The sequence below is a fragment of the Cyprinodon tularosa genome, unplaced genomic scaffold, assembly GCF_016077235.1.
Source record: "Cyprinodon tularosa strain WSP-4 unplaced genomic scaffold, ASM1607723v1 ctg264, whole genome shotgun sequence".
NCBI lineage: Eukaryota > Metazoa > Chordata > Actinopteri > Cyprinodontiformes > Cyprinodontidae > Cyprinodon > Cyprinodon tularosa.
Genome location: NW_024038968.1, coordinates 867,483 through 893,260, shown reverse-complemented (window position 1 = coordinate 893,260; position 25,778 = coordinate 867,483). Strand labels below are relative to the sequence as shown.

At 43.7% G+C, this 25,778-nt stretch overlaps 1 protein-coding gene across 1 annotated transcript; it reads right to left on the bottom strand.

The window, feature by feature from the left end:
- Positions 1-438: 438 nt before the first annotated feature.
- On the bottom strand, positions 439-25,669 carry cass4 (Cas scaffold protein family member 4). The gene is made up of 7 exons (XM_038289157.1): positions 25,536-25,669; positions 8,867-9,265; positions 7,996-8,073; positions 7,797-7,913; positions 2,311-3,540; positions 2,151-2,225; positions 439-1,311 (listed from the first exon to the last, which is right to left on the bottom strand). The coding sequence occupies exons 1-7, from the start codon at positions 25,536-25,538 to the stop codon at positions 919-921; spliced, it is 2,295 nt and encodes a 764-aa protein (XP_038145085.1). The 5' UTR covers positions 25,539-25,669; the 3' UTR covers positions 439-918.
- Between the last annotated feature and the right edge of the window lie 109 nt (positions 25,670-25,778).

Sequence of the window (25,778 nt, the reverse complement as noted above, 5' to 3'; positions counted from 1 at the left end):
CTGCACTGCAGGCCAGGGGATATTCAGCTTTAAAGCCGCCCGTCTGTACACATCGTACAGGTCACTGTCCCCCGGGCAGATGACTTCTGCCCCACTTGAAGGCCTGGAGTGTTAACCCGGGACGGTCGGGTCCTCCTCCTTCATGTCCTCCAGTTCGAGGAAGTCGGAGATAGCGTCACCATCCATTTCGTCGATGCTGTAGGCTGTAATTCTCTATCTGTGTATGACTGGTACCACAAGCTCACCAGTGCTGACCTTATGGATCTTGGTTAATTCTTCCAGTTGTTTTTGTCCCTAATAAGACTGATCTATGAAGACTGATCTGACAAACTTGCGAAATAAAAAGACACGCGAAATAAAACATATTGAGATAGATGTTAAAGACAAACTGGACTAAAATAAAAACAGACAGACCAGCTTTTTCAGCTTTTATTTATAATACAGATAAAAATGTTTTTGTTTTCATTTTTGACGTCAAGCTTAGAAAATGTCAAAAACTGTTTTTAAGGCAACTTTACAAAGATATTTACAGAAGGCACTTTTACCTAAAAAAATTAAATCTCAAACGTGATAAAGAAAATGGCAAAAACAGTTTTTAAGGCAACTTTACAAAGATATTTACAGAAGGCACATTTACCTAAAAAAATTAAATCTCAAACGCAATAAACCACATTTACAGAAGGTTTAGTAAAGTATAAAAAGAATAGCTATAACCCTATTCTAAAATTGCATTTAAAATTGGAAAAGTTCCAGCATCTTAAATGTGCAAGGAGGTCCTCCAAAGCGACTTCTCATCTATGGTAAACGTTTGAAAACCTGCGTTTGTTACTAATCAACACATATCACCAGCTGTGGCTCAGAGGTCATAGAAAAAGAAAAAAGAAAAAGTTAAAGGATGACATGTTTGCTTTCATGTGCCTAAAGGGCGAGTGATTTACGGAAATGCTGCGCTCTCTGGGCCAGTTCCTTCGCAAACTCTAGGACTTCCAGCAGAGCCTGTTTGTCTGGGTAGTACACGGCCGCCTTCTTGGTGGCCACAGCCAGCTGCTTGAGGAGCGCACACAGGTGGTTGCTCTTACACAGGAGGCTTTGGCAGGAGCCTCGACGGGCGGCCTCCTTGCACAGAGTGTTGACCAGCCTCTGGCCCACCATGATGACCAGTTTGCTCTGGGAGATGAACTTCTCTGGTGGCTGGTTATTTCGAAGGCTCTCCACGAATCCAGCGATGGCCTTTTGAAGAGCTCCAAAATAGAGCCTGCAGTGCTCTGACAGGGATGGCTGCTGTTCCTCTGCGCTGCTTCTGGGCTCAGCCTGAGAAAAAGCACATATTAACCAGAAATAAAGGAAAAAATATAATAAAAAAGCAAACACAACAATGAGCCACCATGTCACCAGAGGACAAGTTAGGAGCTCTACTGATCCTTCATAAACAGTTTCAGCTGGAGCCGCACAGAATGTCCTACAAGAACCATTCCCAATCTGCAGGAGCCTCATTGATTTTCTTGTCCCTCATGATAAACCAGTGGATGCATTAATATTTTAGGGAGATTAAATCTTACTACAGATGACAAAGATTCACAATAATTATTGAAGAATAACATCAGAAAATGAGGTTTATGATGCTGATGATTGCATTACATTCCAGAACTTTAGGCCCACCTTCATCTGCTGGCTCCATGTTATGAAAATAAAAGGCCATAAATCTATAAACACACAAAGCTACAGTGATGATGTCAATAGTCTGGATCAGATTAAAAATAATCGGGGTCAGAATAAAGAAATTCATCAGCAGTAAAGCTTAATTATGATCTGTTACTTTAAACAGAATTGAATATATAAATAAAATAAAATCAGGTGTTTATGTATCCATGTTATAGATTGAATAAAAAAAAAAATGTAAGCAACCTGTTAGAAATAGAAAGGAGCTAGATCTGTAAACATAGATTGTTCACTCTGCAGAAACAGTCTGTGCTGCTAAACCACCTGCAATCTGCTGACTCTGCAACATCTTTGGTTCCATAAGGAGAGAGGGAATCAGAGAAGTTTTTTAAATGAACTGAACGTCTCTAAATGACCACAGAGGGAGGCAGACACGTCTGAAAAGATGAAGGATAAAGTCTGAATGATCAGAGGATTGTTTTGCTGCATACCTTTTGGCAGACTGGTGAGACGCTCTCTTTCGCTTCTTTATTCGTTTCTTCTGGCCTCCTTTCTTCAGTCTTTTTCTATGAGAAAGGTGAAAAAACACTTTTAGCTTTTCTTGACGTGTCATAATGTCCGTAACGTCTTTGATAAAGTTGAGTCTTTCACCTGTAGCTCTACATAGTCGTTGTCGTCCTCTCCTGACTCTGATTCTGGTTTATCCAGACCTTCCTTGGTCTGTGGTGGACTCCTGCTGCTCACAGGCTCCTGATCTCGTGGCGGAGCTTTAAACAGAAGCTTACCGTTTCCGTAGATGATGGAGACAAGGCGCCTGACATCGTCAGGCACGGTGCGGGCCACCATCACAAAGCGGTCCAGTTGGTCAGGGTTCTGGACCTGGCCCGGGTCCTGGCAGAGGGAGTCAAGGGCCCAACCGGTTGCGTTGAGAGAGCTCGCCGTTTGTTGGAGGATCACAACAGAATCCTCCACTATGGAGAGCTGCTTGTGGAGCCTGACCTGCAGGTTCGTGTCAGTCAGGCGACGAGAGTTACCCCTCACATCAAGAGCAAAGTTGAGGAAGCAGGTGAGAGCGGACACCACCTTCTCTGTTGCTACCTGGATTTCTTGGAGGTGCTTCTCCAGGTGGGTTTTACTCCTCCAGTTGCTGCTTACAAAGTCCATGAGCCGCGGCACGGCCCCACAAACCGACTCTTGAAGCTCAAGCAGTTTTCGGCAGGCGTCTTCCTGACAGAGAGTCACTTCTCGAAGAGGCTCAGGGGAAGATGAGCTCAGGGGCAGAGAGTCACAGGAGCTGGTGGAAGAGCTGGAGGCTGTGCTGATCCTCTGGTTAACTTCAGTAGAAAGCCTGAGCTGCTCTTCTCCAGCCACCAGAGTTTTCCCACCACCTGGAAGGTCAGGGAAAGATGCACAAGCCAAAAAGTTCCTCATCCGCTGCAGGCGCACCCTTTTGTGCTCCAAAGTTTTATTTGGATCGCCCCTTCTCTCCAGGTCTTTATGATCTTCTGAAGCATCGCTGACCACCTGGCTAAGGTGGTCCTGCTCCGGCGGTAATCTCTCTGTTGGGTGTTTGTCTGAAAGTGGGGGCAATAGTTTGGAGGCATTGGGTGTATCATAGATCAGGAAATCTGGATTTGATCTCCGAGCTGGAAGAGTGTCGTAGACGTGTCTGCATTCAGCTCTGGCTGGCAGGGTGTCATAGTTGCCCTCCATGTTGCTTTGCTTCTCTGACCCGGCTGGGACATCGTAGATCCACTCCTGCTTCTGGGGAGAAGGAAGTGTGCTAAATCCAGCGCAGAGTTTACGTTGGTGTTCTGTGGCTGAGCGAGGAAGGATGTCATAGTTTGGGTCGGAGGCCACGGGTGGAGGAACTGCATATACCTTAGGAAGAAAATCAGTTCTAATCATACAGTTCATCATTTAACAGGTAAGATTGTACAAAGAGAAATAAACACCAATAATAACGTCTACAGTAAAGTTATTCTTTAGGTTATTCATGGTGTTCTTAATTCAAAAAAATAAAAATATGTTCAATACAGTTTATTTCTATAGCGCCAATTCACATCATGTCATATCAGGTCATCTCAGATCCAAATCAACCAGATCATCCAGTCAGATTGATTCAAAGTTTTCTATCTAAGGAAAACCAGCTGATTGCCTCGACTCATTGACTCTTCAGCAATCCCTCACACCAAGCATGCTTGTAGCGACAGTGGAGAGGAAAAACTCCCTTTGAACAGGAAGAAACCTCCAGCAGAACCAGGCTCAGTGTGAGCGGCCATCTGCTGAGGCCCACTGGGGTTCAAGGAGACAGAAGCAGACAGACTATATCTGCTAACTGAAACAAATCCAAACCATAACTTCACAACTCAGGCATAAACAGCATGTGGGTCTGATCAGGTCAATACAGCAAAGTCAACAGTTCTATAGCTCTATTTCTATCTGAACTTCCTGGATCAGCTCAGTCTAATACCAACAGATGGCAGCATGGAGCTGTGTTTCTGTGACTTCTGTGAAAACAGAGGTTTGTTAATTGCAGTTTTCTCTACTTTAACAATGACTGAAAAAGTTACACCTCTTCAGTGTATTGAGTAGATCCAAATAAAAAACATCTTACTTTCTCCAACTCATCCAAAAATATTGCTGCAAACTATTAATGTCACTTTGGACTTTTGTCATTTTAGATGGATTTTCGGACTTTTCAATTTCCAGTCTGAAGTTCCAATTGATCTAAAACAAACGGTGCAAAACTAATTCAAGCACTCAAAGAGATCAGTGGCAGTTAAGCAGAAATGAAACCCTCCCACTTTATCTTTTAAATATTTTTTTTTTTTAACAAACTGCTTGAATCTGCTGCTATGAGTCACAAATTCAGCTTCAGAACTTCCTCCTTCTCTTTTACTTCAGCTGAAGCAGAGCAATGATGATGTTGTCTTGTATATAGTACACAGAGCTACACAGCAGAGGGCGCTGTTTCCCAATAACTGGCACCAAAAACGACAGGGTGGACCTTGGAGGCTGCAGCTGCTGAACTTTATCTAATATTTTAAATCAGCTATGCTGCAACAAAGATGAGTTTACAGCTGACCTGCCAGCATGAACCAATCAGTGTTTATTTAAAAATAAATAACTGGCCCTTTAGTTCCACGGTCCATACCAGTTAGTTTCATTATGAACAATCAGTTGTTTGCCAGCCACTAAAAAAAAAACCTTACAAAGAAGAAGAACGCAGTGCAGAGACACGCAGAGAAAAGACAAGCAGAAAGAGAGAGAGGACTGCGAATCAGTGGAGCAGGTTAGCTTCTGTATCTCTGCTGCATGATGACAGCAGAGCGCGAACTTACGGATCCACTAGCTGCTCGCTCAGGAGGACAGAGTTCGGTGCTTTTATGTGCTGTCGTTAAAGTCTCCATTAATACAGAAGAAAGTGGCAGTGTCAGGGTTCTATGCTCTGCTGATTCTGTTCCACAGGCGGCTCGTTGGGGCTGCTCTGGCTGCAGCTTAAGAGGAGCGTTCAGTCAGCTGAAGGACGCCAGAGTGTTACCCTGAAACCCCTTAACTTCCATCTCCGTTCCTCCCCGCAGCGCACCAGACCTCCTGCAAAGCAAAGCCTACAGCCTCCGCTGTTCCTCCCGTCTTGCTACGCTCCGACTTCCTCGGAGCCCGGGGAGAGCATTGCGTTATTATTATAATTAAATTCGGAGGAGCAAAACATGCAGAAATGAACGCTTAATTTAATGTGACATATTTAAAAATTCCCCATCAGCATCCAGCAGATGTTTCTGATGGAGATGAGAAATCTGCTTTCTGGTCTGTTGAAGGACCAATAGTTTGCATCCAATCTTTTAAATAAACTGCGTTAGTTTTTGAAATATATAAGAATTATGCTCTTATTTGTAGTAACAGATCTGTTCTTATTAAATTTTAATTTGACAAACCGGTTCTTCTCGATGTTCTTTTTCCTGTTTAGTGCGATTGCAATAGTGGATCTTGACCTGGCCGGACCGGAGCAAAAATAGCTCGCCTCCGTATTTTGGCAGTGACGGACGGAGAAGACGTACGTGGTTTGTGACGTGCGGAGGAGTAGCCGTGGATGTGGACCAGCTCTCATTGCTTTACATGAAAGACGATTACTCCGCTCGACGTACATGAGCGGGGCGGAGCGCTGACGGAGTATGAGGAATCTGGGGGTTAGACCGTTGTGGTACGCCTAGGCCTCTGTCCTGTCGACAGATCTTCGTTCCTGTGAGTTGGATGTTTTGGATTCCTAGTTCTAACCTGTCTCCCTCAGCTCTTATGCTCTGGATTACTCACTGTCTGTCTCTATGCGCTGAAGACTGGTTACTGAATCCCTGCTGTTCCCCTCTGTGTTACCAAGCCGGACAAGAAACCCCCTTCCTGGGTTCACTCTGGTTCCTTCAGCTGCTCCTCGAACCTGTCTCCGCTGTGGTGCTGCTCGGGCTCCCGCCTATGTTCGATCCGCTAGCTCACCTGTCGCTAAGCCATCTCCTCCCATTGGAAAGCAGTGAGTTGCAGAACCCTTTCTTCCACTCACCGTCCCCGGATAGGTTATCTGCACCTGGTGGTAAGCGAAGCAGCATCAGCGCAGATCTCCCTTACTATCTTAGTGTTGATCAGTTTCCTCTTTCCTCCCGCAGTGCTCCTAACCCTGACGTTCCAAACCTTGTCTGCAGCTCACATTGTGAGCTATTCATATTTGTGTATAGCCTAAATAAACGTCTTTAACTGCTCCTTGTTCCCTGTCTGTGTCTGCATGGGGCCAAACACCCAAAAACCATGCCAGGCGCTAGGTGCTATTTTGAAATAAAAGGGGCGGAGAGGTCTAAAAAGGTGCTAAAAATGGCAGCAGAAACGCTAATTTGGCAACACGGCCTGGCTGAGCTACAGGAAACCGCCTGACCTTACCTTAACTCCAGGGAACACGGTTTTGATCCAGCTACTCTTGGACTCCCCAAAGTAGGAGCATCACTGTATGACCTGCTAACCTCAGCGCATTGCTCATTTTACCAAAACAAATACTCAACACAAATTCACCGGCTGAGCAAATCGCTTTTGCTGGCAAGACAAATTATCCGGCGAGCAAAATTGTGTTCAAAGCAGGTTTTGTGTTCGGTGTGAACGCACCATAAGTCAAAAAGCTCGGCTAGTCGATCCTGTAGATCCGTTGGAATATAATAGAGATGAGTGGCTGCTTTTCAGAGGGTTTGGTGCCAGTTAATAGGAAACAGCGCCCTCTGATGCGTAGCTTCTCTGCTCCACCGTAACATTTGTAGTTAAAGTGAAAGCCAAAGAGTAACATGTTTGTGAAGCTCACAACAAAAGACAAATTGAAATGAAAAATAATTAAAGGATGAACTGGGAACATTTTAATAGAAGTGTTTGAATTTGTTTTGGATTTCTTTTCTTTTTTTTTTTAGTTTTTAAGGCACTAGTGGCTGATTTATTTTTTATTTTTTGGACAGTAAGCTGACAGGAAAGGGGGGGATGAGAGAGGGGGAGAGACATGCGGGAAAGGACCACATGCTTTCGAACCCGGGTAAGCTGCGTCGAGGACTAAGGCCTCCGTACATGGGTCGTGCGTGCTAACCACCGCTCCACCTGCACGCCCCAAATTTGTTTTAGATTTCTGTGACCCAGACAATCAGAGGTGTGTGTGTAAGAGAAAACCAGAAAATGTTTATTTCTCTGTATAACGTGACAGTTAGAGTACAAAGAGTGCAGCAATGCTTGCATCAGGACATTAGGAGGCCATTAACTTCCCACTGAAAGGCCGGTGGTGAGAGTTTAACCACAGACCTTCCTGCTGCGAGATGCGGCTGCTTTTCACACATGATTTCACATTAAATAAAGGTTCGAGACATCCAAACTTTTTACTTTGTATGTGTTTGGTGTCTTTTTTGTGGTAGCAGCAGCTCTAAGCTTTGCTGCTTTTATTTATCTGTGATTGCAGCTTTTCTCCTTTGCAGCGGTTTTTCTTTGCATGTTTTTGTGTTTGCAGGACCTTTGAAATTTGCTGTTAAATCATGTATTGATGTGACGTTTGCAGCCCTCGGCCACCAAACAGAACGTTCTTAAAACCTTGTTTCCTTGATTAATAAAAGATGTGCAAAACTCACACAAGAGTCTCTTTGATCGTTGCCCCTTAATGGTTCTGCAGTCTCCGATTTTTTCTCCGTCTCTGGAACTGAAGCTGTAGGCTTTTGCATTGCCATTTGGAGGGAAGGGGATGATTCCTGCACAAAACAAGCAGGATATCTGATGAAGACCCACACAGGTGGCAATATGAGAGACCTGCTGATCAATAAGTGTGCTTACAACAGGGAGGGAAGCTCCTCTTGACTGGGGCGGAACATCGTAAACTTGTTTTGGGCTGGATGCCATGCAGAAGGAAGGCTGCAGACATAAGAGCAAACCGTTAAATCACAAAGCTGCAGCTACCTCTCTGACCTCAGCCTCAACACATTCATGAGGACAGTGTTTCCTCTGTGGAGAAGCCAAAAGGCTGATTTATACTTTGAAACTAGGTCATCTGCATAGGTTTCGCAGTGAACAAAAAGGAGTCCCTGCTCCCTCCGCAGACACTCTGCTGCACCTCTCCCAAATTGTAACTGACCGCAGACAGGAGGTCGGCTTGTTTTGTTGTTATGACCAAAATTAGGGAAAAAACTTGTGAAGTTGGACCAGCTGGAAGAGCGTGGTGCGCGAGAACGCTGGGACCCTTTTTCCTCCTAGATCGCTGCACTTTTTCGCCCTCATGTCCCTCCGTTGTCAGACTAAACTCGCCCTCGTTAAGGAAACCATGCAGCTCAGCAGGTTCTGCATGGCTGCTATAAAGGGGAACAGGGCTACCTCAGGGCAGAGGAGGAAATCATGAACATGTGGCTGCCTTTCTTCCCAACACGCTGTACCAAGGAACATTCTTGTGCATTTCTAGGGTCCCGCAGAGCAGGCATTGCTGTCTGCAGTAAAAAGTGTCTGAAGTCTGTGTCTGTTTGTTTTACAAGGCCCATAAAGGCCTGAGTGCTGCGTTCCTGTCCTTTCACTGAGCCCCTGGTCCCCACATGTGAGGCCTTTGGTCAGCAGGAGTCCACAGCTTCCTGCAGCAGCATTCTGTGGGTTTACCGTTTCAAAGGAACCAACAGGTTTAGCCTTTCACTGACAGACACAGAAATGAAAAGATGGATACCTTGTTGATGGCCGTTCCATCTGGGCTCTGCCTCAGAGCCGACATGATCGGACTGCAGGAAGCTGACAAAGGCACAGATGGGACCTTGTAGACAATGTCCATGCGTTCATAGGCAGGGCTGCTGATGGGCCGGGGTGTACTGGGGATCTGGTAGATGTTTTGCACCTTGACATCACTGTCTCTGTCGTGTCGAAGGCGTTCTGCAGCAGTGGAGGTCTGCAGCAGGAGCTCTAATCGGTTTGCAGGGGCCAGACCCCGTCTGCCGTGCAGGGAACACATCCACCATCCGCTGGTGTCGGCCACGCTTTGCTCCAGCACCGTGACCACGTCGCCCCTTCTGAAGGCCAGCTCATCTGGACACTCTGCCACGTTGTCGTACAGAGCTTTGGCAAACTTACTCTGAAACAGAACAGAAAGTATATCAACATAGTAAAATGTCACTAAATAACAAAGATATGACTCAGTGTCAAAAACCCAGTGAAGCTTAGCAAAGGTTAGAGTATTGGTCTCCCCCCCCCCCTCCACACACACACCCACACACACACACAGGCTCAAACTGTTTGATGCAAACAGAGTGTCTGTCAGTGAGAGCAGGATCGTTCTCTGATGGTACTTTGTGGAGATTTTTAAACCCAGAGAGGATCCCTTGGTCTAAGCAGTCAAAGCGCTCCCATCTTTGGAGCACAGCGCTCCTGTTCAGGCAGGACAGACTCTACAGATGGACTAAAAACAACCTGAACATCTTTAATGATCCGCTGCAGCCGGTCAAGGCGGTCTCTGCTCCCTCTCCCCTCCGCATCCTTTCCCCTTTACTTCCTTTCCCCTCTGCATCCTTTGACCTTCCGTAAAAGTAAAAAAAAAAAAAAAAACAACAAAGACCATCCACTGGACTTGGTTTCCAAGATTTGAAGACGTTTCGCTTCCCCTCCAGGAAGCTTTTTCAATTCCAATGTCTGGATCTGCAGTGAGTTTGAGTCTTTCTATAGACAAGGCCTTGTATTGCTTGGTAACATGCAAATGGTAACTGATGAATGGGTCGTTTGGTTACATTGTTAGCCTGTAATATCTGAAACCTGTCTATGATTGTGTAGGGTTGGTCGTTAAGGAGGTATTGTTCACCGGTTGGAGCGGGGAGGTACTTTGTTCCTCTGTGATGGGGTGGGGGGTGTGGTGATATCTGGAAGGGATCATCTCTATAACTGAATAGTGCCTTTCCCCTGCATCCTTTCCTCTACGTCCTTTCCTCTCTACTTCCTTTCCTCTGCGTCCTTTTCTCTCTACTTCCTTTCCTCTGCGTCCCTTCCTCTCTAGTTCCTTTCCTCTGCGTCCTTTCCTCTCTACTTCCTTTCCTCTCGTCCTTTTCTCTCTACTTCCTTTCTTCTGCGTCCTTTTCTCTCTACTTCCTTTCCTCTGCATCATTTGCTCTGTGTCCTTTCCTCTCTGCTCCCTCTCCCCTCTACTTCCTTTCCTCTGCATCCTTTTCTCTGCGTCCTTTCCTCTGTGTCCTTTCCTCTCTGCATCCTTTCCTCTCTGTGTTGTTTCCTGTGCGTCCATTCCTCTCCATCCTTTCCTTTCTGCATCCTTTCCTTTCTGCATCCTTTCCTCTCTGCATCCTTTCCTCTGCGTCCTTTCCTTTGACCTAACAGCAACCATGGTTACACAGCAAATTATGTTTTCACCAAAGAAGCCCAAACAGCATAAGCCACACATTTTTAGTCAGTTTTATGTTTTGCAAAAAAAAGGAACATTTATAATTTGGAATAACAAAAATATTTTTTCCAGACTGAGAGCTCCTCACTTCTTGTCATGAAAAAAGGACGGAATCACTTCCTCATGGATGATGAAAACAGCCCTGCTGCTCATCATTCTAGCTGCTTCCATCAAACTCAATATGAACATTTTTAATCACCTGATTCACTGAATAAATCTCTGTTTGACGTTTTTAATAACTGATACCGTAACTGACACCGGTGTGCAATCATCAGTAAATGGCAGCCGCTCATTCACAGAAATAATCGCATGCAGGCCAAACAAAAATCCATGTCTCTGTGTTGTTATCTTGCCTCCGTCTTAAACCGGATGATCAGTTCTTGTGGCGATGGCTGCACCATTCTATCATGTTTTATTCTATTCTATTCTATCCTATCATGTTCTATTCTATCATGTTTTATTCTATTCTATCATGTTTTATTCTATTCTATTCTATCATGTTCTATTCTATTCTATCATGTTTTATTCTATTCTATTTTATCATGTTCTATTCCATTCTACTCTATCATGTTCTGTTCTATTCTATAACGTTTTGTAATATTCTATTCTATCATGTTCTATTCTACCATGTTCTATTCTATTCTATCATGTTCTATTCTATCATGTTCTATTCTATCATGTTCTATTCTATTCTATCATGTTTTATTCTATTCTATTTTATCATGTTCTATTCCATTCTACTCTATCATGTTCTGTTCTATTCTATAACGTTTTGTAATATTCTATTCTATCATGTTCTATTCTACCATGTTCTATTCTATTCTATCATGTTCTATTCTATTCTATCATGTTCTATTCTATCATGTTCTATTCCATTCTATTCTACCATGTTCTATTCTATTCTATCATGTTCTATTCTATTCTATCATGTTCTATTCTATCATGTTCTATTCTATTCTATCATGTTCTATTCTATCATGTTCTATTCTATTCTATCATGTTCTATTCTATTCTATCATGTTCTATTCTATTCTATCATGTTCTATTCTATTCTATCATGTTCTATTCTATTCTATCATGTTCTATTCTATTCTATCATGTTCTATTCTATTCTATCATGTTCTATTCTATTCTATCATGTTCTATTCTATCATGTTCTATTCTATTCTATCATGTTTTATTCTATTCTATTCTATCATGTTCTATTCTATCATGTTCTATTCCATTCTATTCTACCATGTTCTATTCTATTCTATCATGTTCTATTCTACCATGTTCTATTCTATTCTATCATGTTCTATTCTATTCTATCATGTTCTATTCTATCATGTTCTATTCTATTCTATCATGTTTTATTCTATTCTATTTTATCATGTTCTATTCCATTCTACTCTATCATGTTCTGTTCTATTCTATAACGTTTTGTAATATTCTATTCTATCATGTTCTATTCTACCATGTTCTATTCTATTCTATCATGTTCTATTCTATCATGTTCTATTCTATTCTATCATGTTTTATTCTATTCTATTTTATCATGTTCTATTCCATTCTACTCTATCATGTTCTGTTCTATTCTATAACGTTTTGTAATATTCTATTCTATCATGTTCTATTCTACCATGTTCTCTTCTATTCTATCATGTTCTATTCTATTCTATCATGTTCTATTCTATTCTATCATGTTCTATTCCATTCTATTCTACCATGTTCTATTCTATTCTATCATGTTCTATTCTATCATGTTCTATTCTATTCTATCATGTTCTATTCCATTCTACTCTATCATGTTCTGTTCTATAACGTTTTGTTCTATTCTATTCTATCATGCTCTATTCTATTTTATCATGTTCTATTCCATTCTATTCTACCATGTTCTATTCTATTCTATCATGTTCTATTCTATCATGTTCTATTCTATTCTATCATGTTCTATTCCATTCTATTCCTCATGTTCTATTCTATCATGTTCTAATCTATCATGTTTTATTCTGTTCTATTCTGTTCTATTCCATTCCATTCTATCGTGTTCTGTCCTATTCTAAAACCTTCTATTCTATTCTATCATGTTCTATTTTGGTCTATCATATTTTATTCTATTCTATTTTATCATGTTCTATTCTATTTTATTTTGTTATTTTCTATCATGTTCTATTCCATTCTATTCTATCATGTTGTGTTCTATTCTATCATGTTCTGTTCTATTCTATCATGTTCTATTCTATCATGTTCTGTTCTATTCTATAATGTTCTATTCTATCATGTTTTGTTCTATTCTATCATGTTATATTCTATTATGTTCTGTTCTATTCTATCATGTTCTATTCTATTATGTTCGTTTCCATTTGATCATATTCTAAAAATAAAAAGCTAAAAAAACCAGGTGTACCCAGGTGTTTCCTGGCCTTCAGTGTTAGCTGTGGCCGCGGCTGCCTGCCCTTGTGCGTCGCCTCAATAAGGGGCGCATCTCTGTGGTTTAAATTCTTTACTCCAGTTATGGGAAGTTTCAGCTCCCCTGATTCACCAGAAGGAATCGGATCTGAGAGCCGGATCTTCTGTATGTTCAGTTCTTTCAGGCCATCTAGGACAAACCATCAGAACGTGGTTTCGTTGTTTAAAACCACGTTCTCCCATAATCCTCCCTGCTTTGATATGTTTCATGTTTCTGCTGACAGAGCAATGCTGACCCGCCGCCACCCGTACAACGCCACTGATGGTGGAGCTTTCCGTTGTTTTAGCAGAGTCTTTCTGCCGCCTTCACAGCATAAAGGGTCCCTCACCTCCACCAGGCATGACATGAACTGACTATGTTCACAGGAGAACCCACTGGAACCCTCACGGCTCTGCAGCCATAGTGAAGGGTTTGCCGAAGGAACCTCCTCCTGCCATCAATGATTAAAACCATTCACTTCAACTTTGCTCCCAGTTAAAGCAGCTTTGGGTTCCAGGTAGTTTTTCTACTTTTGGTTTTAAATGACAAATGAATTCTGAGTAATTTCACTTCCTGTTTTTGCTTCCTACAGAGAGATAAATGAAAAAACTATTTTCTTCATAGTTCCTCTCTCCGGCTTGAGTAACCTGCCGCCTGTTCTGCTCCTGTCTGCAGACCCAGCATCCAGCATGGCTTTGTCCCAATGCATCCCGTTCTCGCCCCATGCATCCCGACCTCATGTTCAGTCACCTGCAGATTAACCCGAGCAGAGCAGCAGGAAGTGTGGGAAGGCTGCCAGTCGGAACATCCTCTTCTGCTGGTCCGGCTCTGATGATGACAGAGCTGTCAAGGAGGCAGAGCTTTGGGTGACGAAACATTTCTAAACTAAAACCACAAAGTTGACAAGCAGGATGTTGTGGTCAGATGTGTTGCTTGGCTGAAAGCACCGGACTCAAAAATCGCATTAGTGAGAAATATCTCAGAACTGTGAAGGGCTGCTTATTGTAAATGCAGTTTGTTTTTAAAAACTGAAAGGTAAACTCACATGGTGAATAATTTCCACACAGTTTGGTGGTTAATAAAAGTCCCCTGCATGCCACCTCCTAATGAAGGAAGCGATGGTAAATACCATGAGAAGGACGGTGCCAGCAGCAGCGAAAGGCTCAACGACTACGTTAAAACACTCAGACCTGTTTCTCTAAGCACAGGCTTAAATTCAGCAACAAACTATTCAAACTCAGCAGGTACAGAAATGAGCAAGTGTAAAACTGATAGCAGGGTTTTTTCTTTTGTAAGCGTTTGTGATGTTTAGCTAAAAAAGGGGCGACCTCCTCGGGACAGGACTCTGCTGCCCTTTTGCACCTTATGGACAAAGGACAGTCATTAAAGGACCAGAATGTTCACACTTTGGACAAAGAAGACAGGTGGTTTGAGAGGAACGTGAAGGAAGCAATCTATGTTAAGAAAGAAAAACCAACCTTAAACAGAGGGGGGGGGCTGAGATTCCAGCTTTCAAAAAGAGTTGATCCCTTCCCGCGATCGTTGCAACCCCAACCCCTTCACAGGAGACCAAACATCTGGCCTGCTAATTCAGGACAACAATTACCCCCTAATGACCCCCCTTTCAGAGGCATAGTCCAGTATCGGTTATTGCACGCTAATAAAGAACCCAAACGACTTGCCATTAATAAGGGGTGGACTCATTTCAATTTGCATTTTTTCTAAGGCAAAACAAGGCTTTGGTTTTGGTCACTCTGTAAAACCTGGAACTCAACGCTATTTCTGACAGTTTGAATTGAAAAATTTTCCTGGATGGAAAGAGAAACGTCTTCAAAATAGAAAAAAAATGTCAAGTGGATTGATTTTAACTTTTTTGGAAAGCTAAAGAGCTGCTGTACTTAGTTTGCTAACAGCTAAAAAAATACAAACAACAAAGATGGATCTTATCCACAGCAAAAAAACAGAAATCTTGGAAAAATAAAACTGATCTGTTGACCAAACATTGGTAAAATAGAAAACTGCTCACTGAAACATTTAACTTAATTTTAACTCCTTGAAAAAACCCGCCCTCTCCATTAAAAATAAAAAGCACAATCCTGTACCCTCTCATGAGGGAACGCCTTTTAAACTCGTGCACAAACCCGTTTCTCCTTGTGCACGCTCTGTTTAAAAGCTGCTGTATGCATCACTCATACAAGCTTACTTTCTAAAAGAAGATTTGCAATTTTTCCTCTATGTCCGACTCACCACCAGTAAGTGAAAATGGGGACAAGCGTGTAGTTCGGCCTTACGTAAACATATCACCAGAATGATCGACAAAAAGAAGGACCACTTATTTTGATGATCCACCCCAAAGTAAACAATGGTCCTGTATACCTTTAAGAAACCGTCTCTTGACCCAGATGACTTGGTCAATTATAGACCTATATCCAATCTTTCTTTCTTATCTAAAATTCTTGAGAAAGTAGTTGCCAAACAAGTGTGCTATCACTTAGACCATAATGAACTTTTTGAAGAGTTTCAGTCTGGCTTTAGAGCTCATCAGTAGGGATGGGAATCGAAAACCTGTTCGGTGTGTTCCAACTCCGCGGCACCGTTTGGCAGCTCACTTAACGATTTCTTAACTGTTCCAGGCAGCACCAGAGCCGAGCGCTGGGCCGCACGACTTATGTCACGTTTTTTACTGAAGTTACGCACACAGCTTTTAGTAAGCAAGTACGACGTGACCAGGCGTAGGTCTAGAAAAGCAAAACAAAAGCAGTCAAAGCGATTGCAAGTTTGGCTTCATTTTAAGGAAGAGAAAGATGGCAACAAGGCCCTTTGCAATCATTTCAAATTGGCAATAAAGCTAAAGTTATGACTAACATGGAAGAAAACTCTGGTGGGAAGTAGCTAGTTTTATATCACTGGTTGAGCTTAACGTGGTTCCTAGTAAATCAGATGCTATTTCCTAACCCTTTTTGGCGTTATTAAACATGCTACGAAGTTGCTCCGCAGTTTATTTAAATCGGGGAAATCAGTTTATTTCCACAAATTGTACAGTAATCCTTTTTCAATAAACGGATGCTTTCTTCAATAGATTTAGATGACTGTGGTGAGACGGGTAGCCTGGCTGGCTCAGAGGCTGGCAGCTCCCGTTCACTGCCTTCTGTTTTCGCCGAGGCAGGCAGAGATAGAATGTCCCAGGCGAAGGTAGATGAATGTCATCGTGAACTTACCAGGTTCATTGTTTACAGAATCAATAAGAGAATCGATAGGGAATCGAATCGTTTACCAGAATTGATAAGAGAATCGGAATCGTAAAAAGTTTATCAATTCCCGACCCCACTCATCATAGCACTGAAACAGCTCTGGTGAAAGTCACTAATGATATTCTCATGGCCTCAGATAATGGACTTGTATCTGTGCTCGTCCTGTTGGATCTCAGTGCTGCATTTGATACAGTTGACCATAATATTCTTTTAGAAAGACTTGAATATTTTGTTGGAATTAAAGGAACAGCTCTAGACTGGTTTAAATCTGATCTATCTGATCGATTTCAGGACCTGTCATTTAAATCCCATATCAAAAAAGGTTTCTAGAATTTCCTTCTTTCATCTGAGGAATATTGCAAGAATGAGCAATCTCCTGTCCAGGGGTGATGCTGAGAAACTAGTCAATGCATTTGTTACTTCAAGGCTGGACTATTGTAATTCTTTACTATCAGGAAGTCCACAGCTGATCCAAAATGCTGCAGCCAGAGTTCTGATGAAAATGAAAAAGAGAGATCATATCTCGCCTATCCTGGCTTCTCTTCATTGGCTTCCTGTTAAATCCAGAATAGAATTTAAAATCCTCCTTCTCACATATAAAGCCTTAAATGGCCAAGCTCCATCTGATATCAGAGATCTGATTGTTCCTTATGTTCCTAACAGAGCACTTCGCTCTCAATCTGCAGGTTTACTAGTGGTTCCTAGAATTTCTAAAAGTAGAATGGGAGGCAGATCTTTTAGTTCTCAGGCTCCTCTCCTGTGGAACCAACTACCAGTTTTAGTCCGTGAGTCAGACACCCTGTCTACTTTTAAGGCTAGGCTTAAAACTTTCCTTTTTGATAAAGCTTCTAGTTAGAGTGGCTCAGGTTATCCTGAGCTATCTCTATAGTTCTGCTGCTATAGGCTTAGACTGCTGGAGGACATAGGGACCCCTTTTTCATCATTCTGCTTCGCTATATTCTATTGCTACTTCCAATGTTTGGCAATTTCCCATCATGAATAAATTAATCAAATGAGTTTTTAGGGTTTCACAAAGATTGTAGAAAATCAACTTTAGATCACTTTCTGAGATTCTGTGGATTAGATAATCAAATTTCAGGTAAAGGTTTTTCTAAATAACAGAAGCTTCATGATCTTCAGTGAAATGAGCAACTTTTAAAAATATGAAAAAAATGTTTTTATCCAACTTTCCTGTTTGATGAACAGCAGTGAAGTTTTTATTGCTGAAATAAACCATGAATTTTTCCTCTCTATCCATTTGTCTTGTGAGTATAGAGTGATTTTCTTTTTCATCCTCCCCTCCTTTAAGGAGCTAAAAGACTCCTCTTCCTCACCATATGGTCTGACGCTCTGGGGCCGTTGGATGTCGGGTCCTCCAGACCAACATGTTTATCTGTTATTGATGCTGAAGGAGGAGCAGCTGAGGAGGTCTGGAGAGGAGGAACACTGGAGGAGCTCTCTCCCACTCTTAGCCCACTGGAACATGGAGGAGGCCCTGGCTGAGTCACGTCCGCCAGCCTCCAGGGGTCTGCTGGACCCTTCAGCTGCATGTAAAGACAAGCTGCCCGTCCATTCAGAGGAGCGTCCTTCAGGCCCAGAATAGCCTCCGTCAGCAGCTCCTCTGACACAAAGAGGCCTTTCACCATCAGACATCAACACACCGGACACCTGTCGGGATGCAGGCCTCTGGAGCGCACCCAGCACAGCAGACCCCCGTCAGCACCCCCACCCATAATCCTCTGGGTCAGGCAGCAGGCGTGCAGCTGATAAAGGATCAGCTTCCCATCCTCTGGTGTTGGTGTCTGCTGCGACTTGTCCCCTCACGGTGTTTGCACAGCAATCCCCCCCCCCCAGCCCTGATCGTGTGTCTGCATGCTGCGCGGCAACAATGTCAGCCTCAGCTGTGACTCTCTGGGATTCCTGCACACGCCTGCCTGCTTGGATCAGCCCCCCCCGACAGCTGACCCCCAGCTGCCTGACCCCCCCATCAGCCTTCCTCACAAACTAACACCAGAGCTTGCTTCTAGGCAGGCGTCGATGAGCCAGGCGGCTCAGGGTCCAGATCATGTATGATAACGATCATGTGTTCAACCGAAACACGCAGAAAACCAACGGTTTCCTACTGGATCACAGAGGATGGAGAGAGGAGTTCATCTAATTTCCTCTCTTGATAAAACTGATTCTGGAAGTTTCTGCTACCCAGGAGTCTCTGAACTCCTGGATGGAAAATGGGATGAAGCTCTTCTGCTGTTTTAGCAACAAGCTTTAACCCCTTAAGCCCGGTGGGCCCAGCTGACACCTGCTCATGTTTATCTATTTATAGAAATGGAACAAACAGTCACATGGTGTTTCATCCACATGCCTTTCAAATGGGGCTTTAAAATTTCTAAAACGTTTCAAAGTTATTTGTTTACAAATAGAATTAGATAAAAAATTCCACCTGACGTGTGACTCTGCGGGAGTAATGCAACAGCAGGTATTCATTTTTAGCCCCGCCCCCTAATGGCCGCCATCATTGCAAACTAGAGGCTGAACTTTCCAAGGAGGGGTCAGAGGTCATTGTGTCACCAATTAAGGTGATGTAACCGGCATGCGTTACATTAGCTGCTCTGTTATTCTTATTTTCTATTCAGTTTGGTGATATTCTTGGTAAATTTCAATGAAACAACGGCTAAATCTAAGAAGCAAAGACTTTGTCTTATGCTGAAGCTCTGCAATAATGGAACTCAGCATATTTGTCGGATCAGATTCTCTTTTATGAGCGGAAAAATGCATTTCTGCACTGTGCTAAAATCCCATTTCCTCCCAGATCACTGTCCACTAAAACCTTTGTGGAACAAACATGTTTCAACTAATTCAGTCCAAATTAGCCTGACTTATAGTCAAGATGTGGATCTATAAAGTCTGAGGTTCATGTAGAGTTTCTAATGGACTTTCGTTGTTTTTTTCGTTGTTTTTTGGTTTATTCTGGAAAAAATTGGCATTTCAAATATTTTTCTTTTTTTTCTTTTTTTTAATCACCTATAAATCAGACATTTAAAATAGTGGTTCCACCTGAAAAATATTCCTTTCTGTCCAACAAAAACTAACAATTGCATTTCCAATTTATAGTTTGGGAACTGAACTTGCTTTAATTCACATTTGGAATTTCATGCAGAAGCTGCACCTAAGACCCTCAGGGTTTAAGCAAACAGGACGGATAGAAGCTGGGATCTAAACGTTGAGTCTAAAACATACAGAGTGATGCTTCCAGAACAGGCTGGGTTGCTGGAGATTTATATCCCCCCCCAGTGCCCAGTGGCTAAACTGGGAACACCTCACTTCCATGCTGAGGTGGAACATGGAGTCGCTTCCTGTGGCCGCCGTGATGGGGAATCTACCGTTTCTAGATCCCTGGTTTACACCGCTGTGGCTATTCTTCTATTTTGTGTTTGTGAAATAAAGATTTAAACCTGAGAACATTCAGGATGAACTGATTAAGAGCTAAACCATCAAAGCATCTTCTAGAAGGTCTGTTGGAGGAAACGCCCGTTTCCCTACAGATGAGATGCTAGGAAGCTGACACTGAGCCTGGGGTTCAATTCCCTGCCCTGGAGCCCGTGGAGCAACCGTTCCTCTCTACCCATCCCCTGGAACCTGTAAGGTGGCGAGTTCTTCAGCAGAGAACATGATAGAAGATCTCGGTGTGATCGATGAGCTGTAGCTCACTCAGGAAGCCTTTATTCGGTGGTGTTGGAGGCGGTGCGCCCCCAATAGTCTTCCTGTGTGAAACAGAAGCTGAAACCTCTAAGGAGCATCGGTAGAACCATTAAAAATCTTGTTTTATTGAAGGACGCCATGAACCCGCTTCCTACCCACCAGTGGAAAGTTTTCTCACTCAGAGCCACCATCTGCTGAAACGAAGGGGTTGTAAATGTGAATTTTTTTCCATTCTAATGATGTTCTGTCACAGGAAACACTAATTAAGGCACAGGAGGTGACTGTGGGTGTCTCACCTCAACGCAATGCTTCCCAACGCCAACATGGCCGCCATTAAAGGGCCAGAAAGCAGCGCCATTACTCCTCCTTTTCTTAGCCTTCAGAGAGCTTCAGTGAACTGTCCCTTTAAATCCGGCCTGACATCCTTCCAGGGAAACTATCTGGAGCCAACAGGCTGGGAACACTGGAAGCAGCCCTCAGAGTGGGAACACCACCTTCTCCTCCCTGACCTTTGCCCTCTGCCAGGGGGGGTCAGCCTCATCCACTGGTAGATTTTCCCATGAATCGGTGGGAAAACCCAACATTCCGATACGATGGAGGAACCCAGAGGTAAACGATCTCCTGATGAACTTTATGGAAAAGGAGCTTGATTTGAGGCTTCTCCTCCACGCAAACAGCCGCAGCCTCTCCATTCAGGTTTAAAACCTGCTTTGACCTCTGACCTCAGCTAGCAGGCTCCACCATGCATCTAAACAGGGGCCGTTCTAGGATGTGTTTTCTAGGGGGCCCAGGGTGGGGCTAGTTTAGCATGAAACACAAGAAGAGGGAAATAGACAGCCGGGAACCAAAGAGCAGCTCGTTGGATGAAGGGAAATTATTCCAATAGAACATTTTTATTCCTAACTTAAAAGTGTAAATTTTCCCTAAAATTAAAAATCCCTAAAAATAAGAAATAACCCTGAAATATTAGTTGCTAAATAAAATAAAGCTATATTTTTTGTTAATTAGCTCCCTTTACATCATAATTAAGGACTTTTTTAATATTTATGACGTATTTTAAATGATGATTACCAGTTTAACAAACTAACTGATACATTTATTTCTAACAAATTTAGCTTTTTTTTGTTTTAAATTACATTTAACAGATAAAACTTTTTCCTTTCTCAATATAATTGATGCTGGGACCTTAATTTTAAAAGTATAGTTAAAATAGAAATAAAAAAATAAATGAAATGAGTGGAGGGTGGCCATCGGTCGCCATGTCTGTTACTGCATCTCATCGACAGATGAGTAGATAGATCCATAACAGGAGCCAGGACTAGTTCTACCTGGGGCCCCTGTTGGCCCCTGTCTAGAACCGGCCATCCAACCTGATGAGAAGGAAAGCAGCTTCATGCAGCATCAGCAGCCACATGACCTTTGACCTCTGAGCATCAGAGAGGCTGCAGGTTCGGGGCCACCTGTCACTACCCGACCCGTACTGGAATCATTATCCATACCATCAGCTCGCCATCATCCAGATATCCATCCCGGCCGCCCTCCATTTTACTTTGCAAAAATACCCAAGTTACGTTTTTCCCTCCTTAAAAATAGGAAGCGTACTAAACTATGATGTGTTAAAGGTTAATTATGATGTATTTCCTGAGCAAATAAAAGCATTTATATCCTCTGTTTTATCACTGTTCCTGATCTGCACATAAATGCTACTTCCTGGAGCTAACTTTATCGGCTTTGGATTTAAAAATAAATCTAGTCTTATCGAGTTTTATGTTTTCATTTCCTGTTAACATTTTGGTATATAGTGCGTACAGAGATGGCAAAAGTACTCACTTTCCTTACTTGAGTAAAAGTACAGATACTTGTGTTAAGAAATACTCTGCTAAAAGTGGAAGTACTGATTAAACTTCTTTACTCAAGTAAAAGTAACAAAGTAAAGGCTTGTAAATTTACTTAAAGTATAAAAGTAAAAGTAGAAACCACTTTTTTCATGCCGTTGCCTACATTTTAAATGGATGTCTGCCAATAGGACTAGATCTCCGTTGTGTTCATTTTCAATCATCTCGTCGTCCATGCTACTATGCTAACGCCACCGCCACCAAGCTGCAATGATTCGCCGCCAATGAATACCGCCGAATCTGTCGATTCATCTTGTAGTGGTGCGTCAAATGCAACGTAGATTCCCATCCAATTAGATTGAATTTGGTATTGATGACGTGAAAAATAATAACGGTAACTCCATTGAAATGATTCAAAACTAAAGTAACGAGCCAATTTTTTTTAAATGTAAGGAGTAGAAAGTACAGATATTTGTGTAAAAATGTAAGGAGTAGAAGTAAAAAGTCGCCATAAAAATAAGTAGTAAAGTAAAGTAAAAATATCAGAAAAATCTACTCGAGTACAGTAACGAAGTATTTGTACTTCGTTACTTCCCATCTCTGAGTGTGTAATCTAAAGAAACAACTAGAATGCAGATAAACATGGTTTCTTTAAATTTACTGCTCTGAGCACGATGACGTCAGAGAAGCTGTTTAATGGAGAAAATGGAAAAAAGCATAAAGATTGTATCGGAAAGTCTTCAAACATCTTCTAAAGATGTATATTTACATTCTTTAGAGAGTTAAGGAAAGAAATAAGTAATTTTAGTTCTATGATGATATTATCCATGGCCACCTGGATGAATATCTGGTTGAACATGAGCTGATGGTATGGGTATGCTGGCCTGACGAGGTATGGTCGCATGATGGGGCATGCTGGCCTGATGGGGCATGCTGGCCTGATGGGGCATGCTGGCCTGACGGGGTATGCCGGTCTGACGGGGCATGCCGGCCTGATGGGGCATGCTGGCCTGACGGGGTATGCCGGTCTGATGGGGCATGCCGGCCTGATGGGGCATGCTGGCCTGACGGGGTATGCCGGTCTGATGGGGCATGCCGGCCTGATGGGGTATGCTGGCCTGACGGGGTATGCCGGTCTGACGGGGCATGCCGGCCTGACGGGGTATGCCGGCCTGATGGGGCATGCTGGCCTGATGGGGTATGCTGGCCTGACGGGGTATGCCGGTCTGATGGGGCATGCCGGCCTGACGGGGTATGCCGGCCTGATGGGGCATGCTGGCCTGATGGGGTATGCTGGCCTGACGGGGTATGCCGGTCTGATGGGGCATGCCGGCCTGACGGGGTATGCCGGCCTGATGGGGCATGCTGGCCTGATGGGGTATGCTGGCCTGACGGGGTATGCCGGTCTGATGGGGCATGCCGGCCTGACGGGGTATGCCGGCCTGATGGGGCATGCTGGCCTGACGGGGTATGCCGGTCTGATGGGGCATGCCGGCCTGATGGGGTATGCTGGCCTGACGGGGTATGCCGGTCTGATGGGGCATGCCGGCCTGACGGGGCATGCTGGCCTGACGGGGTATGCCGGTCTGACGGGGCATGCCGGCCTGACGGGGCATGCTGGCCTGACGGGGTATGCCGGTCTGACGGGGCATGCCGGCCTGACGGGGCATGCCGGCCTGACGGGGTATGCCGGTCTGACGGGGCATGCCGGCCTGACGGGGCATGCCGGCCTGACGGGGCATGCTGGCCTGACGGGGCATGCTGGCCTGGCAGAACAGCAGTGGTTAGCATAGCTTCTAACTGACCCAGTTTAACCAGACCAGAGGTGTCAGAATTATTCATGTTTATTCCTACAGTTTAAAAACACTTTAGTAGAAGTTAGAGGATCAACTTCAGCTTTTTACTCCAGTAAAAGTATAAAAGAACCATTTATGAAAACTACTTCAAGTATAAAAGTAAAAGTAATGCAAGAAAAAATGTTAAAGCCAGAAGCTTTACTGCTCTACTCTATTAAAGGAAAATTTTTCTACAATTCTGGACGATAACTTCCTTAGATTTCATTTTCTTAGTTTTATAACTAATGGTAAGAGTGTCACATTTAACTTTGCATCATCTTGAAAAATGATTTATTTTGGTATTTGGTGAGCAACAAGTTGGGGCAGCACCGAGTCCAACCTCAAAGAAATACCAACAGGCCATAATGAAAATGAGCTTAAATGGACTATTTGTAAAATGTAAGGAGTAGAAGGAAAAAAGTTTAGTTTAAAGTATAATTCCTCCAGGAAAGTATCAATTGCCAACATTTCTACTTCAATAAGGAAGTATTTGTAGTTTATTCTGCGCCTCTGAAGCAGGAATCCTGCAGAGCAACTGGAAGCTCATTATTGGAACTGAAATAAGGGAAAAGTGAAGCTTTATGAAATGATGCGTTTATATTCACACCCGTCAGGTTAAAGCTGTATTTTAAAAACCTTCTATGACCTTTGTTTGACTTAAGAAATGCAATCATCCCAGTTCCTAAAAATGAACCAAAGTGTGAAAAAACTAAATCTAAAATTAAATAAAGGATTGTTGTGATAATAACCATGGAAACAATCAAACTCTAGAGCAGAAATAAAGTCCCCAGTGGAGCGCCTGCATGGCTCTGCGGTTCCTCAGCAGGAACTTATCTCACTGCTTCACATCCGCCGTTATTTATAACCTCACTTCCTCACGCTCCTCCTCGGCCTTTCTTCATCCGGCCAGCAGAGGCGCTGCATCCTTTCTACCTGCTCCAGGCAGGACCGGACCGGGTCAGTACCTGGACCACCTGCTCCAGCCTCTCAATGCGTTACCATGGCAACAGGAAACATGATGGAGAGAAAGGTTTGAATCCGGGGACGTTCAGCCAAGCAGCTGGAGGTAAAGGAGGACTAGAACCCGGCCGGGTTTGGATCAGCACCTTTTTATTTCCAAAAAGTGAAAATTAAAGAGAAAATGAAGGAAAGGTCCGAGTAGGGGGAACCGACCCGGTTCTCCCGCTTCAGGAAGCTTTACTCCTGAAATTATTCAACTAGAACCTAAAGGATCGTAGGAGTGAAACAGGTTCTGGAATGATGCTACTGGACCAGAACCTCTATGGTCTGGAAGGATCCATGATGGAGGACGGATCCATGCAGCACCATCATCTACAGCGGGACCGGGTCCACCGGCTCCATAAAGGTTCTACTGCCTGCTGGTTCTGATTCTGTTCCAGATCTGGATGACGGCTGCAGCAGCAGACGGGGAGGAACAGAACCCGTCCAGCAGAACTTCTGTTCAGTCCAATCAGGATGATCCGGTGGACTGAGTCGTATTTCTGGGTGAGAAAAAGAACCAAACTGATCGGTTTTCCTGAGGTTCTGTCAGACGACGAGCAGAACTTCCCTAAATGACCCGGTCCGGTTCCAACTAAGCAGAAAGGAAGTCTGACTGGTTCTGTCTGGTTACTCATCAGTCTATTTATAGGGAGCGGAGGATGAGGATGATGATTAATGAAGGTCATCAACTGTTAAACTCACTGACCCGACCAGAACCTTGGATCTGCTTCCTCCGGACCTTCTATCAGTCCTGGAAGGAAGCTGAACAGAACCTGGATTCTGGTCCAACAGCCATCCTCTTCAGGCTGCTGTGTTTCTGAGGATGGTACCACTGGACCCATCAGCTACAGAACCGGTTCCTTCTACAAGCAACACAAACAAGGCTGGACCACAGTCAGTACTCACCATGTCGGTTCTGTTCCCAGAGGTTCTGTTCAGAGGGTCTCACTGAACCATCTCAGGCAGCAGAGCGAGGAGCTGAGCTGCTTCCTGCGCCGCGTCTCGTCTGGTCTGAGCTCCACGGAGCCCCAGCTGGGCGGGGCCTCGGGTCAGAACCGCCTCCCTGCAGCCCCATTGGTCAGAACCGCCTCCCTGCAGCCCCATTGGTCAGAACCGCCTCCCTGCAGCCCCATTGGTCAGAACCGCCTC

Coding starts and splice junctions, on each gene's coding strand:
- cass4 (XM_038289157.1), bottom strand. Junction 8,074..8,866: donor ATGGAACGGCCATCAACAAG/GTATCCATCTTT, acceptor TTATGTCTGCAG/CCTTCCTTCTGCATGGCATC. Junction 1,312..2,150: donor TCTCACCAGTCTGCCAAAAG/GTATGCAGCAAA, acceptor GCTTTTTCTCAG/GCTGAGCCCAGAAGCAGCGC.